The 15,784-nt window shown below is 38.5% G+C and overlaps 1 protein-coding gene across 1 annotated transcript in view; it reads left to right on the forward strand.

Moving 5' to 3' along the window:
• The first annotated feature begins 851 nt into the window (after positions 1 to 851).
• Positions 852 to 15,784, forward strand: part of LOC118800545 (NACHT, LRR and PYD domains-containing protein 3-like) — a 36,502-nt gene continuing 21,569 nt past the window's right edge. Inside the window, exons 1-3 of the mRNA XM_036560805.1 lie at positions 852 to 935; positions 3,879 to 4,442; positions 10,863 to 12,827. Of these exons, the coding sequence (XP_036416698.1) occupies positions 3,907 to 4,442; positions 10,863 to 12,827 (2,501 nt within the window). The 5' untranslated portion in view covers positions 852 to 935; positions 3,879 to 3,906. The remainder of the gene's footprint in view (positions 936 to 3,878; positions 4,443 to 10,862; positions 12,828 to 15,784) is intronic.

The raw sequence follows: 15,784 nt of genomic DNA on the forward strand, positions 1-15,784 counted from the left end.
GCACCCAGGGTCCTTTTTTGTGTGGAGTTTACAGGTACTCCCTGTGTCTGTGTGGGTTTCCTCCCACAGTCCAAAGACGTGCAGTCAGGAGAATTCAAGGTACTAATTTGCCCCTAGGTGTGAGTGTGTGTGTATGTCTGTGTGTCTGCCCTGTGATGGGCTGACAACCTCTCAAGGGCAACCTCTCCAGCTTTCCTGCCTTCCACCCAGGGAATGCTTGTTGACATGATAAACACTCTACTTGGTGCTGGAATGGCCTTGTATGAAATGTACACACATACTCAGCTGTAAAAAGTAATCAGGCCACACAACAAATCATTCTCAGTGACAAACATGTGATAGTTAACACATCTTATCATCAGAAAGCTTAATTAGTTTACTGTGTCTCTGCAGAAGAAAGACAGTGTGCTACTTAGAGTGATGAGCTCCCACAGAGGAAGAAAATCTCACAACAAATACTCTGTTTACTATGTAAATGATGGTAACTTGTGACTGAGAGATTCAGTTATGCTAAATTTCAGTCTGGTTGAGCTTAAATAAACTCTGTTTTCTGTTTTGTTTTTTTGGAGTAGTTCAGTGATCTCTAATATAGTTGGTTATGTGGTTCCTAGCAGACATACTGTTATCTATAAAAATGGCCACACATTTATGTATTTATGATGTTTGCAAACTGGTTGTTACTACAGCTACACAGGCATTCAGACTTTTAGATTATTAAATTTGGAGCTCATCAGTGATCAGTTCAATATCAGTTTGAGCACATGCTTAAAGAATCATCTTTGAGGAAAACCCGAATGGACCTAAGTGATCAGAGCACCACTTCCTCAAAGAAGACCAAACCGAAAGTAAATCACCTGACAAGGTAAAAAAAAAAAAAAAGTAACATGTCGCCATTCAAGACAGAGAGAACACTTTAGCGCTCTCAATTTAACAAGGTAAGTTTATTAATAACAGGAATGTGAAAAACTAGTGTAGATTAAAGCAGGAATGTGTGTTTCTGTTTATTCACATTTAAAAGCTCCTTTAAACGAATCTCAGAGCTGGATTAAACTTCTACACTGAGTTACAAAATGGCTGATGGTCAAAGACATCAAAACAGACATCAGAGTACATAAATAAAACATGGTTAAATAAATGTTTTTGTATAAACAGGCCTAATTTAGAAAAAGCTATATCATTCAGCTAGTCAGACATCAGTTTGTATGAAAATCAAGTAAATGAATGTGGTAAACTTATAGGTTGTATAAATATATTTAAATATGTTGCTGTTTTATCAGGGCTTTTAAAATATTTACGTAGTTAAGGTGTGTCCATGTGCAGTAGCGCTGTTCAGCCAGCAGAAGGAGCAAGAGGACAGCAGAACAACATGGAAACTTTAGAGGAAAAGAGCACGAGTTGAAAGAGCATGAGCTGGTCATGAGTTGAAAATCTCATAAACATGTGTCCTGTGCAAAAGTAATGGCACATTTTATATATATATTTTTTTTTATATGTTAAACGATGGAAAAACAGATAAAAATTATGCTGTAACGTATTCGGCGAGATCTAACAAGGAACCGGACTTCATCTCCCAGACTCCTCTGGGAGATCACATGACGGAGCAACTTCCCTCCGACTCGGATTCAGACACGGACACCATTGCCCACAATACAGTTGGGACTCATGTGACTTCTGACTCCCGCTCGCGCACCTATCAGCGCTCTGCATCACCGGAATACTAACTGGTATCACATGTGTTTTGATTCACATGACTAGTCAGTATACTTTAAAAGCCCGGGCTTTAGATAGACTCTTTGCGAAGTATTGTATCATTCTGATCTACTGAGCGTTTGTTTATGATTGCCTGTTTTTTTTTTCGTGTATTGACCTCTACTTTAGTATTTTCGACTTTGCCTTTTGCCTGATCCCTTTTGTACCTTAGCCTGTATAGACTGACCCGTGTTTTTGACTTCCTTGCCTGTTTTTGTGACTTCGTTTTTTGCTCTGCCCTTTTGCTTTGGTTGCCCGGTCATATTAAACGTGTCGTCTTTTTTACATCCGCGAGCGTCTGTGTTCTGCTGCAACGTCACATACGCACTCAAAATAGCAGAAAAATGCCATATTCGAGTGCCCTCTGTAGAGGACATGTTGAATTAATTTTCACTTACAAAATCAACAAAACAAGGTATTTGACCAGGGCGATTCAAACATTGGAAATGACTATATGTATTCATAATTACAAACACCAGTACATTTTAGTACTTTCTAATAGTGATATATTGTAGGCTTTATTTTTTATGCAATGTGTATATATGATGACAAAGTATTATTATTTTGTGATTAAATATTTAGTTAACTCATATGAAGTTATAACCCCTGTTAAAGCAGCATTATGCCAAGATCTTGGACAAATTGCAGAGTGTATTTTACTTCAGCACCACTGCCATTTATATAAATTACCCTTTGAGCACCACCTCATGGACAGCTACACCAGCATTTGTTGACAAGCTGAGAGAAACAGAATCTGCTGCCCCTTCTCATGCATGCGTGTCACATAAGCATTCTTTTTAAATTTAAATTTTAATTTAATTTAAAATATCAGAATCACTGTGCTTAATCTCAGTTGATTTAATCTCAATTGTAGCAGGGGATTTAACTTCTTATGAGTTATCTGAATATTTAACCATATGTTGTCATCATATGTACACATTAAATAAAATTTCAAATTTCATGTCAATATTAGAATTTCAGTGATTTTCACAAACATGATTTGCATGTAAACTCTAATTGAAAATTGTACAAAGACAACATATCAAATGTTATTTTTTTAAAAGTTGATCTACGTTGTACAGGGGCAACAAAAGGCTGGTAAAGTTGTGTAATGCTAAAAAACTGGTGGAACATCCCACAGCTAATTAGATTACTGGGCTACAAGTCAGTAACATGATTGAGTGTCAACTGTAAATGTACAGGAAAACACAATGCACATGCGAAGAACTGCAGGGCTAAAGTGCAGAAGCGTTCAGTTAACCCGTTCATTCATTCTGCTTGTACACTAAAGCTACAGAAGGCTTGCTTAATGTTAATGTACTAGCACATACTGATCTAGCTAGCTAACTACTGGTCTTTCCAGTTCTCAGCTTGGAGCTTTAAAATGTTCATGCTCATGAATGTTAAAGGATAAACCATTTTTAGCGTTGTTCAAAAATATATGTCCACTCAATTTAGTTTTCAGTCCATCCCTAGAGAGAACTGTTACCATTAATTTACATAAAATATTAAAAATACATAAAGTATAGCTTGTTTAGTTGGAGGCATTATTAATTCATGCCAGGCATTACCTAGATTGCTAACAAAGAAATTGTATGTGTGGAAGCACTCTGAATGATCAGAATTTCAAAGGTATGGAATGTCTTGCTCTAGCTATCAGTAGTTACAGCTCTATAGACTGGTGAAACCATGTATTTATTATGTTATTGTAAAATAGATAAAGATTAGATGACCCTTATTAGTCCCACAATTTCACCTCCGCAATCTAACTCATCTGTGCAATGAAACACCACATACACACTAGTGAAGACACACACTTGGGGGCAGTGAGCACACTTGCCCGGAGCAGTTGGGGGTTAGGTGTCTTGCTCAAGGGCACCTCAGTCATATACTGTCGGCTCAGGGGATCAAACCAGCGACGTTCCAGTCACAGGGCTGGTTCCCTAACCTCCAGCCCACGATTGCCCCCATAAACGAGATGTCCTTTGAGGCGGATAAATAAATTCAAAAGAAGAAGTGATTTGAAAAGAACAACAATGACACTAGTCTAACATAATTTTATTTATTTATTTTTAAATTGAAGTATTTAACAAATTATTGGTTCATTTTAAAAATATTTGTATTTACAGCAATGAAAGAGAGCCCAGCTGTGTGTCTATGAAGAGTGGCCGCACCATGTCTCACTCTCCTGATTTCAGCAACGATAGAGAGCCCAGCTGTGTGTCTATGAAGAGTGGTCACACCATGTCTCAACCTCATGATTTCAGCAAAGAAAGAGAGCCCAGCTGTGTGTCTATGAAGAGTGGCCACACCATGTCTCACTCTCCTGATTTCAGCAACGATAGAGAGCCCAGCTGTGTGTCTATGAAGAGTGAACAGTCCATGTCTCAACCTCATGATTTCAGCAAAGAAAGAGAGCCCAGCTGTGTGTCTATGAAGAGTGAACAGTCCATGTCTCAACCTCATGATTTCAGCAAAGAAAGAGAGCCCAGCTGTGTGTCTATGAAGAGTGAACAGTCCATGTCTCAACCTCATGATTTCAGCAAAGAAAGAGAGCCCAGCTGTGTGTCTATGAAGAGTGAACAGTCCATGTCTCAACCTCATGATTTCAGCAAAGAAAGAGAGCCCAGCTGTGTGTCCACAGGGCTTCCTCCTGTTTTCAACAGTTTTCAACCTGTGTCCTCTGACCCACAGTAAGTTATTACCTTTTAGTGAAACACTGATGAGTAATGAAGTGATTGTTTGAGATCTTTAGCAGAGATAATGCCCCACATGTCCTGTTGTTCATGACTGTGACTTTAAAGGCTAAACAGTAGCTAATATGAAAATGTCAAACACATCAACGACAATGAGTTCCTAACATAGGTCACTTAAAATCAGTTCACAATGCTCGAGAACTAAACCATTAAAATTGTTTTTTTTTGCCTGTTCTTACATATAGACTGAAATTCACCGATGTCATATGTGTTACATATAAGATGGACAACAATTCAGGGTCTTCAGCAGGCTGCGTATTGGCTCTTTATCTCAAAATAATACACCTTATAATGTGTGATGTATAATATTAGATTGATATGTGTAATAAATGTCAATTTGATCAATTAAATGCATCCCATTTGCAAAAGAAATATTTTTAAATTTTCAATACATATTTTAAGTTTATAGTATGTTTGATAATCTTTGACATATATATGTAAAATTAAAAATAAATGCATTATTTTGTACATATTTCATCTACTTGTGTTTATATTGCAATACATTGACGTATATGTGCGTATATTGGCATATATTTAGCACAGACATTTTAAAACATTACAAACTTTTCTACACATCTCTAACGCAGACATTTTTTGCCTATAGTTTTATATATGAAATGGTAGTCAATCAGTAAAAATCTTCATGCCTGAAACCAAACAAAAAACAATATTTTATATACAAAATATTTGAATAAAACAAAACGTTCTAAATGGGTAATTTGTCCTCAAATAAAAACTACAAAAAAGCTACAAAAAAACCTGGCTGCCTTAAATTTCATATTTTATTGTATTTCAAATAATGAGTTAACACACACACACACACACACACACACTAGAGCCAGTTACAGTGTGACTTTGTGGTGTGGTGGCTCCAGTAAGTGGTGCAGACGAGGATTTCTTATCAATGAGCACCAACACATTACAATCATTAGCAGCAGTCCTCATTTCTGCTGCACTGAATCACAGATCACTCTTTGTGTTGTTCTTGTTAGCTATCTTTTTTGTTTTTTTTGAGAGAAGCGAGCTGTTGCACCACTGGTATGTGTTGATATTAAAGTCAATGTGCTAGACTAGTTCTGTTTGTATGTGTATCAACTAATTAATGCTATAGAATGATAGAAGATATGATGAGACAGACGATGCCCAACTTGTTTCTTTTTGTTTATCTTTACATTTTTATTTATTTTTTATTTATTGCTCATCCCTCATTATCTTTTTCTGTTCATACAATTTCATTTAAATTACTTACAAGTGATGGCTTTGTGGCTCACAGGCTCAGCATTGCACAAAGTTTTCTCAGATTTGTTGGTGTTCTTCCAGTCAGAGTGTTTCCTCTACCCAAAAAAGGGTGGGGTCTGGTCTTATTGGGTACCCTCTAAAGCTCTGATCCTAGAATTGATCCTGATTGCACATATATTATTAATATGAGCAAATGTATGTACATAGATTTTTCTTTCCTATGGGGTGTAGTGTTTGATCATTTATGGATGATTCTACTAAATTAGTTCAAACTGTGCTCCCACTATAAAAAAATACTTGAAAAACAGTTAGGAGTTCAGATTGTAGATATTTACAATGATTATATTCTGATCCATTTAAACCCAAGGCATTAATAGAGACAGAAATAAGCTAAATAAGTTCAAAATCACCATTTATGGAGTACTTTACTCTAGTACTCTATTGGGAGGTGTCTGTTCAAACCATAAGCCCTAAATTCACACTTTTTCAAAGATTTTTTTCCATTATTTCAAAGAGAATTCAAAGGATTTAGATGGATCTACCAAAACACAACCAATTGTAGTCTGTAGGTGGAGCCTTATTTTAACCACACCCCTGCATTTTAGATCCCATTGTTTTGAAGTAAAAGTGCCCTAAGGTATGCAAATCAGTGTGGAACACTGAGAATTCTCACTAAGGAAATTCATATTTCCTGCAATTACGGAAACTCTTTTTGTGTTTTAATGAAAAAAAATATGATTTTGTGTATGTACTGTTCAAACTTGTGTTTGCTAGTCTTGCACTGCCTTGCGTTTGTGAGTTCTGCTCATTGACCCTGATAACTAGTTTTTAATTTCCTCAAACAGATTTTAAATGCACACAGCCTTTTATTTTGGAAAATAACATTGTGCTAGAATGGTCACAACTGGATAACTGACTTTTTATGAGACTACTATTAAAATTAAATAATTAAAATGAATAATAAAAGATTATTAAAATTATTTACTCAACTATTTTACAAAGGATAGTGAAAGAAAGTAATGAAGGAAAAATAAGTAAATTGGACTGTGGGTGGAAAATGACTGCTGAAAAGTGACATTTTGTCTAATACTCTACTTAAACTGTTGGACCCCCTGGAAAACACTGAGCAAAAAGCCAGTGGACCACCAGCTTTGCCATTAGCAGGCCAACAGTGGCCCAGTATCCTCTTAGTAGCTGGGAATCTAAAATTGTCAATACCAAAAAAGTCACTTCTGAAGCATTTGGTAAAGTTTCAGTAGTTTTGTATGATTGTTTTGATACTGACAAAATGGAATGTTCTATCATTTATTTTAATAAAATAAACATAATTAAAATATAGGCTGTCTCAAAGCAAAAGGATTTTAAAGTATAGGTCCAATTACAAATGTGTTTTAAACACTGACTGAGCCAGTTAAGTAGAATGATCTATACATCACTCTAAATCTATCTTACTGTTAATACAGATAAGGAGAGCTAGAGCTCCTACTTTGAAGTTCTGCGGAGAAAAGGCCATCTTGTTACAGTGGTTGAGAAATCCATAAAAATCAGAAATCTTTTTTTAAGTCTGACAAACAGACTACAAAGTGGAAACAATAAATACAAATTTAAGATTCTACCATAAAAGAAGATATAAATAGCCAGACTAAAGTTAATTCTTCCTTATGTGTGATATCATAACAACTTTACTTCATTTGTACTGAAAATGTTTGTGACAGCTAATTTTAATCCATGTATTATTATGTAATATATTTTTAGAAAGATCTTTCCTCAGTTCAGTGTTTGTTGAGGTTGAAGTGAATATACAACATATACAACATATATTCACGGCCATTTGTTTAGTAATTATTGCAACGAGTGAGACACCCTCCCACAAACCCCAGATATTTAATTAAATTTCATACATATTCCCACTGCAAATCTCTAATCAATAATATTAAACTGTTGCTTAGGTTGTTAGTTTGTCAGTGATTGTCGTATAAATAAAGATTTAAGAGTCTAAGTTAATTTGCTATTACTAATTACTGATTACTAATTACTAATTACTGGTTCTTCATCATCTTTGATCATCAGGTTTAAAAATTACTTGTCTGAATTGTCTGAATAACTTGCACTGGTGATTTCAATATCAAAGTCAGTGATAGTACTCTGCTTTTTAATTTCCAGAGAGATATTTGGCTTTTCTGTCAAATTGAATTTATTTTTTAAACAAATACATTTCTCTTCAGTACCAAAAAAATTATAAGTAATCTCCATGGAGGTCTAACAGCTGCTGTTCTTTCTAAAGCCCCAGTGAGCAATTATGTTAATCTCGTGGGCACACATTGTGAATACACAAAGTATGCCCTATGAGTAATATGTGTATATATATATATATATATATATATATATATATATATATATATATATATATATATATAATCAAAATTCATTCCATATATATCAATGTTCCAGCTCAGGGTTAGTTAGAGTGTATTTGTGTTTGGTGACCATCAGAAGAAAGAGTGGGCCTATGAGTGACCTATCTAAATTTTCATTTGCATTTCAAGTGGCATTGTTTTCCCTTGCTCTCAATAAAAGAGCATTTTTCAAATAGAAATTGCGGCCTCATCTGATACTTCTTCTGCACCATGTCAAATTATGTATATATTTAAGATCCACCCATTTGTAGCTTCACATGATATATCAGCCACTCTCAGATCACTTTGTCCAATGGATCACTGTGTATACATACTGGTCATTTTATCAGAATTCCCTACCTTTAAGCTCCATCTGGAGTTTGTTACTGCCCATTTATTGATGCACAATTTTTGTTGGCCATCCTCAACCCTTCAACAGTGACTTTCATGTATATATACAGTATTTCACAAAAGTGAGTACACCCCTCACATTTCTGCAAATATTTTATTTTTTATTTTATTTATCTTTTCATGGGACAACACTATACAAATGAAACTTGAATATAACTTAAAGTAGTCAGTGTACAGCTTGTATAGCAGGGTAGATTTACTGTCCTCTGAAAAGAACTCAACACACAGCCATTAATGTCTAAATAGCTGGCAACACAAGTGAGTTCACCACACAGTAAACATGTCCAAATTGTGCCCAATTGTATTGTTGTCCCTCCCTGGTGTCATGTGACTCATTAGAGTTACAAGGTTCCAAGGGAGCAGGGCTTTTAAATTTGGTGTTTTGGGTACAATTCGCTCATACTGGCCACTGGATATTCAACATGGCACCTCATGGCAAAGAACTCTCTGAGGATGTGAGAAATAGAATTGTGGCTCTCCACAAAGATGGCCTAGGCTATAAGAAGACTGCTAACAGCCTGAAACTGAGCTATAGCATGGTGGCCAAGGTCATACAGTGGTTTTCCAGGACAGGTTCCACTCCGAACAGGCCTCGCCAGGGTTGACCAAAGAAGTTGAGTCCATGTGTTCAGCGTCATAACCAGAGGTTGGCTTCAAAAAATAGACGCATGAGTGCTGCCAGCATTGCTGCAGAGGTTGAAGAAGATGGAGGTCAGCCTGTCAGTGCTCAGACCATACGCAGCACAATGCATCAACTCAGTCTGCATGGCCGTTGTCCCAGAAGGAAGCCTCTTCTGAAGCTGACGCACAAGAAAGCCCGGAACATGGATTACTGGAACCATGTCCTGTGGTCTGACAAGACCAAGATAAACTTTTTTGGCTCAGATGGTGTCATGTGTGGCGGCGCCCTGGTGAGGGGTACCAAGACAACTGTCTCTTGCCTACAGTCAAGCATGGTGGTGGTAGCATCATGGTCTGGAGCTGCATGAGTGCTGCCGGCACTGGGGAGCTGAACAGTGGATTCCAACATGTACTGTGACACTCAAGCAGAGCATGATCCCCTTCCTTCGGAAACTGCGCCGCATGTCAGTTTTCCAACTTGATAATAACCCCAAACACACCTCCAAGATTAAAACTGCCTTGCTGAAGGTAAAGGTGATGGACTGGCGAAGTATGTCTCCAGATCTAAAACCATTTGAGCACTTGGGGGGCATCCTGAAGTGGAAGGAGGAGCGCAAGGTGTCTAACGTCCCGAGCTCCGCCACCTGGGCCCCGCCCCTTGTTCCGCAGCGAGGCCGCTTCACGATACCTCACGTTCGACCCGGGCAGCCGAGCTGCAAGCTGGGGGCGGTGACGTGGAGGCGGAGCAGCGAGCTTTCGTTCCCTCTCAGCTGGGGTGCTCACGCTGCCCTTAATGAGAGCCAGCTGATGCTGATCTGGCTGGCAGCGCGAGCGCCTTTTAAAAGAGCTGAGAGGGAACAGAGAGGGAGAGGGACAGGCAGCAGCAAGAGACTGAAGAGCTGAAAAGCTTGAGTGTGAGAGACTGAAAAGGCTAGCTGACTGAAGCCACTGAAAAGTGGCCAGCATAGTTTGGGTTGTTTGGAGTTTGTTTATTTGGGTAATAAAGATATTGCTGCTGCGACACTGAACCCTGCCTCCAGCGTCCTCCTTGAGCCCGGGGTAGCACATACCGTGCTACACAGTGCTAGATAATAATGGTGGTCACACAAAATATTGACACTTTGAGCACAATTTGGACTGTGACACTTTCACCGTGAGGTGTACTCACTTGTGTTACCAGCTATTTAGACATTAATGGCTGTGTGTTGAGTTATATTCAGAGGACAGTAAATCTATACTGCTATACAAGCTGTACACTGACTACTTTGTTATATCCAAGTTTCATTTCTATAGTGTTGTAAGTATTTGCAGAAATGTGAGGGGTGTACTCACTTTTGTGAGATACTGTATATATATATATTGTGAGATACTGTGTGTATATATATATACATATATATTTTGTGAGATACTGTATATATATATATATATATATATATATATATGAGACAGTATAACAGTATATATAGCAGAAATATTCAGTAAACATGCCAGTATTCCTCATTTATGAATAAGAAAATATGTCACTGTCTTGCTCCAAAAGGGACATTAAATCTGGCTTATGGTTTCAAGATGTAAAATACGTTCTTACTGAAATGACTAAGGCAACTGCATAGAAAAAGCAAAAGCAAAAAATCCTAAGTTAAGTATTTTTGTTGATGATTTTGGTGCTTCTGTATTTAATCCCCAACAGGCAGCACAGAACAGAACTCAACAAACACACTATGGTGGATGAAACTCAAGACCAGCAGGATTCTTATAAACCAGTGGATGATGTCCTGGAAAAAGTCTCAGAGGCATACAAAACCAGCATGAAGAACAAGTACGAGAGCTTATTTGAGGGAATCAGAACAGAAGAGAATAAAACTCTCCTGAACAGGATTTACACACAGCTATACATCATAGAGGGAGAGAGTGAAGGAGTGAATGAAGAACATGAGGTTCTACAGATGGAGAAAACATCTAGGAAACACCTACAAGACACTCCAATTAACTGCTTAGACATCTTTAAACATGTACAAGGTCCAAAAGAAGAACTGGATAAAGAGAACACTGGGGCTGTCAAGATTAAAGATGTTGGACAGAAAGACAGAAATGATGATGGAGGACAAAAAATACAAAATCTCAGAACTGTGCTGACTAAAGGAATTGCTGGAATTGGAAAAACTGTCTCTGTGCAGAAGTTCATTCTGGACTGGGCTGAAGGAAAAGCCAATCAGGATGTAGATTTCATGTTTGTGCTTCCGTTCCGGGAGCTGAACTTGATTAAAGATGATCAATACAGTCTTCATGGACTTCTGTGTGACTTCCATCCTGAACTCAAAGATCTGGACCCAGAGATTTATGATCAGATCAAAGCTGTGTTTATATTTGATGGTCTGGATGAAAGCAGAATTCCACTGAACTTTAAACAGTGTGGGAAAGTATCTGACATCACTATGACATCATCAGTGAGTGTGTTGATGACAAACCTCATCAAAGGAGAGCTGCTTCCCTCTGCTCTGATCTGGATAACCTCCCGACCAGCAGCAGCCAATCAGATCCCTCTTAAATACATCAACCGTGTGACAGAAATTCAGGGATTCAGTGACGCACAGAAGGAGGAGTACTTCAGGAAGAGGATCAGTGATGAAGACCAAGCCCAGAGAATCATCTCCCACATTAAGACAGTGAGGAGCCTCCACATCATGTGCCACATTCCAGTCTTCTGTTGGATCTCAGCCACTGTTCTTCAGCAAATCATGAAACAGCATCATACAGAAATCCCTAAAACTCTGACTGAAATGTACTCACACTTCCTGATCACTCAGACAAACATGAAAAACGAGAAGTATGAAGAGAAAGATAAGAGAGACCCAAAGAACCTGCTGGAGTCCAACAGAGCAATTCTTCTGAAACTGGCTGAACTGGCTTTCAAACAGTTGATGAAGGGCCATGTGATGTTCTATGAAGAGGACCTGAGAGAGAGCAGCATTGATGTCACTGAGGCCTCAGTGTATTCTGGGATTTTCACTGAGATCTTTAGGGAGGAATGTGTGCTTTACCAGAGGAAGGTCTACTGCTTTGTTCATCTGAGCTTTCAGGAGTTCCTGGCAGCTGTCTTTGTGTTTCACTGCTATGAGAGCAAGAACATGAAGCCACTGCAGTGTTTAACACCAAAGAAAAAACGATGGTCTAAAAATGTTGCACTGGATGAGGTGCTTGATCGATTACTGCATAAAGTATTGAAGAGTCCAAATGGACACCTGGATCTTTTCCTCCGTTTTCTGCTGGGAATTTTGCTGGAGTCCAATCAGAGACTCCTACAGGGTCTACTGACACCCACACAGAAACATCCAGAGAAAATTAAAGAGAACATCAAGAGAATAATAAAATCAAATACACATGGACAATGTTACATCACAGCTGACAGATCAATCAATCTGTTCCTCTGTCTGTCTGAAATGAATGATCAGTCTCTCTCCAGAGAGCTTCAGGAGTATCTAAAATCAGAGAAATGTTCAGAAGAGGCTCTTTCTCCTGCACAGTGTTCAGCACTAGCCTATATGATTCTGAACTCAGAGGAGGTTCTGGATGAGCTGGACCTGAAGAAATACAGGACATCAGAGGAGGGTTATAAGAGATTGATTCCAGCAGTGACTGTGAGCAGGAAGGCTATGTGAGTGTTCTGTCTACACAAGTATTTAATTCATTATATTAAGATTATTATAATCTTTAAATAGTGATAGTTTAACTCTTGCCCACATACAGTGCCTTGAACTTTTCCATATTTTTTCACGTTACACCCACAAACTTAAATGTTTTTTTTTGGGATTTTATGTGATAGACCAACACAAAATAGTAAGTAATTGTGAAGTGAAAAGAACATTATACATGCTTTTCAAAATGTTTTATAAATAAAAATCTGAAAAGTGTGGCGTACATTTGTATTCAGCCCCCTGTACTCTGATACCCCTAAATAAAATCCAGCGTGACCAATTGTCTTCAGAAGTCACCTAATTAGTAAATAGAGTCCACCTGTGTGTAATGTATTCTCGGTATAACTAGAGCTGTTCTGTGCAGACCTCAAAGGTTTGTTAGAGAACATTAGTGATCAAACAGCATCATGAAAATCAAGGAACACACCAGACAGGACAGAGATAAAGTTGTGGAGAAGTGTAAAGCAGGGTTAGGTTATAAAAAATATCCCAAGCTATGAACTTCTCACGGAGCACTGTTCAATCCATCATCTGAAAATGGAAGGAGTATGGCACAACTGCAAACCTACCAAGACATGGCCGTCCACCTAAACTGACAGGCCAGACAAGGAGAGCACTAATTAGAGAAGCAGCCAAGAGGCCCATGGTCACTCTGGAGGAGCTGCAGAGATCCACAGCTCAGGTGGGAGAATCTGTCCACAGGACAACTGTTCTGGCCTTTATGGAAGAGTAGCAAGAAGAAAGCCATTTTTGAAAGCAAGCCATAAGAAGTCCCATTTGCAGTTTGCCACAAGCCATGTAGGAGACACAACATGTGGAAGAAGGTGCTCTGGTCAGATGAGACCAAAGTTGAACTTTTTGGCCTAAATGCAGAACGCTATGTGTGGCAGAAAACTAACACCGCACATCACCCTGAACACACCATGCCCACCGTGAAACATGGCGGTGGCAGCATCATGCTGTGGGGATGCTTCTCTTCAGCAGGGACAGGGAAGCTGGTCAGAGTTGATGGGATGATGGATGGAGCTAAATACAGGGCAATCCTGTAGGAAAAACTGTTAGAGGCTGCAAAAGACTTGTGACTGAGATGGAGGTTCACCTTCCAGCAGGACAACAACCCTAAACATACAGCCAGAGCTACAATGGAATGGTTTAGATCAAAGCATATTCATGTGTTAGAATGGCCCAGTCAAAGTTCAGACCTAAATCCCATTGAGAATCTGTGGCAAGACTTGAAAATTGCTGTTCACAGATGCTCTCCATCCAATCTAACCGAGCTTGAGCTATTTTGCATAGAATGGGGAAAAAATTAATCCTCTAGATGTGCAAAGCTGGTTGAGACATACCTCAAAAGAGTTGCAGCTGTAATTGCAGTGAAAGGTGGTCCTACATATTATTGACTCAGGGGGGCAAATGCACACCACACTTTCCAGATTTTTTTTTTGTAAAAAAATTTGAAAACGATGCATAATTTTCTTTTCACTTCACAATTACTTGGGGTATGAATACTTTTTCAAGGCACTATGAAAAAAATATATTTTAAGTTATCTAAAAGTTATTTTTAAAGATTTTGTTGTCTTTGAGCAAATGCACTCACTGTCCACTTTACCTGAAACCCTCTTTTGCAGCTCCGCCTTGTTGGTGTACTGTTACAAACTGTAGCCCAGGGGTGCATAACTGTAGTTCTGGAGGCCCAGTGTCCAGTAGACTTTGGTGATTTACCTGCTCAAACACACCTGATTCAATTCCTCTGTTTAGTGGGTTTAGAGGGTGTATTTCAGTAGGGGTACTACCACACTGTGCTGGAGTTGTATATCCCTGCCGTAAAGCTTGTGCCAGCCATCCTCTCATCCACTGTTACTCAAAATGGGAGTAATGTGATTTTTGTTTAAAAAAGTAAACAAGCTTATATTTTTGACCCAGAAGGAAAGTAGCTTAGAAAGTTTGTGTGTGTGTGTGTGTGTGTGTGAAGAAATACTTTTCCTAAAAGTGAGAATAGAGTACCATGAGTGAAAGCATGTGCATTGAGCTGTAGATACTGAAGGCAGTTTAACTGAAGGCAGTGCTTAACCCTCTCAGGTTGACAATCTGATATACAACAACTAAGGACATTGTAGATAAAAGAATAAATATTTTGTGAACACTGCATGCTACAGACATACCTTCATTTTGCCTGGAAGAGTAGTGTTGTTCCAGCGATAAGTCAGATACACAGCCTCTGACTGGTCGACAGACTCAACCCAAGGCATCAGTGGATGTCTAACAGCCATGCTAACAACAATATCTCTTTCCAACATGGAGAAATGCCACATTATAAAGAGCGATGCGATTATAAAACGATTATCGATGCATCTTTTTTTTTCTAAACAGCATTTATATTTTCTCGCTGTGTAAGGACTTGGTAATGTTAAAGCAAGGTATTTGTAATGATCCATTATGAATTTACTTCCAATATTTTTTATTAATAAGTCAAATGAAAGTGATGTGGCAAGTGAACTAGAAGGCTCTCATTATTCACTCCTTTTGTTTGGAGCACAGGAGACACTGCTGCCACTCATCTGCAATAAAATGGGCAGTCACGGTGAAATAAGATCTGGTTAAAGAAATAAGATACGTTAAAGTCGTTCAAACCGTTTTCTTTAATGATTTTATAACTTTGGTTTTGGTCTCGTTGTAGAGAGTGGGGGGGGTAGAATATCTTTGAAATGGGGCGTGTGCAACATAGCGCGAAAGCCGTTTCGCAACGACTGAGAATTGCCGTGCAGATTGCAGGTCACATAGCAATATTATTTATAAGCAGCGCAGTTGGTTTCCTGGCAAGTTAAATCTGCAACGAGAGACTGTCAAACAATAAACAGTCGCTTCTCTTTCTAATTTTCCCGTTTCACCTTAAATGGTGCCGTATTTACATTCGGCG

The sequence above is a fragment of the Colossoma macropomum genome, unplaced genomic scaffold, assembly GCF_904425465.1.
Source record: "Colossoma macropomum unplaced genomic scaffold, Colossoma_macropomum, whole genome shotgun sequence".
NCBI classification, from domain to species: domain Eukaryota; kingdom Metazoa; phylum Chordata; class Actinopteri; order Characiformes; family Serrasalmidae; genus Colossoma; species Colossoma macropomum.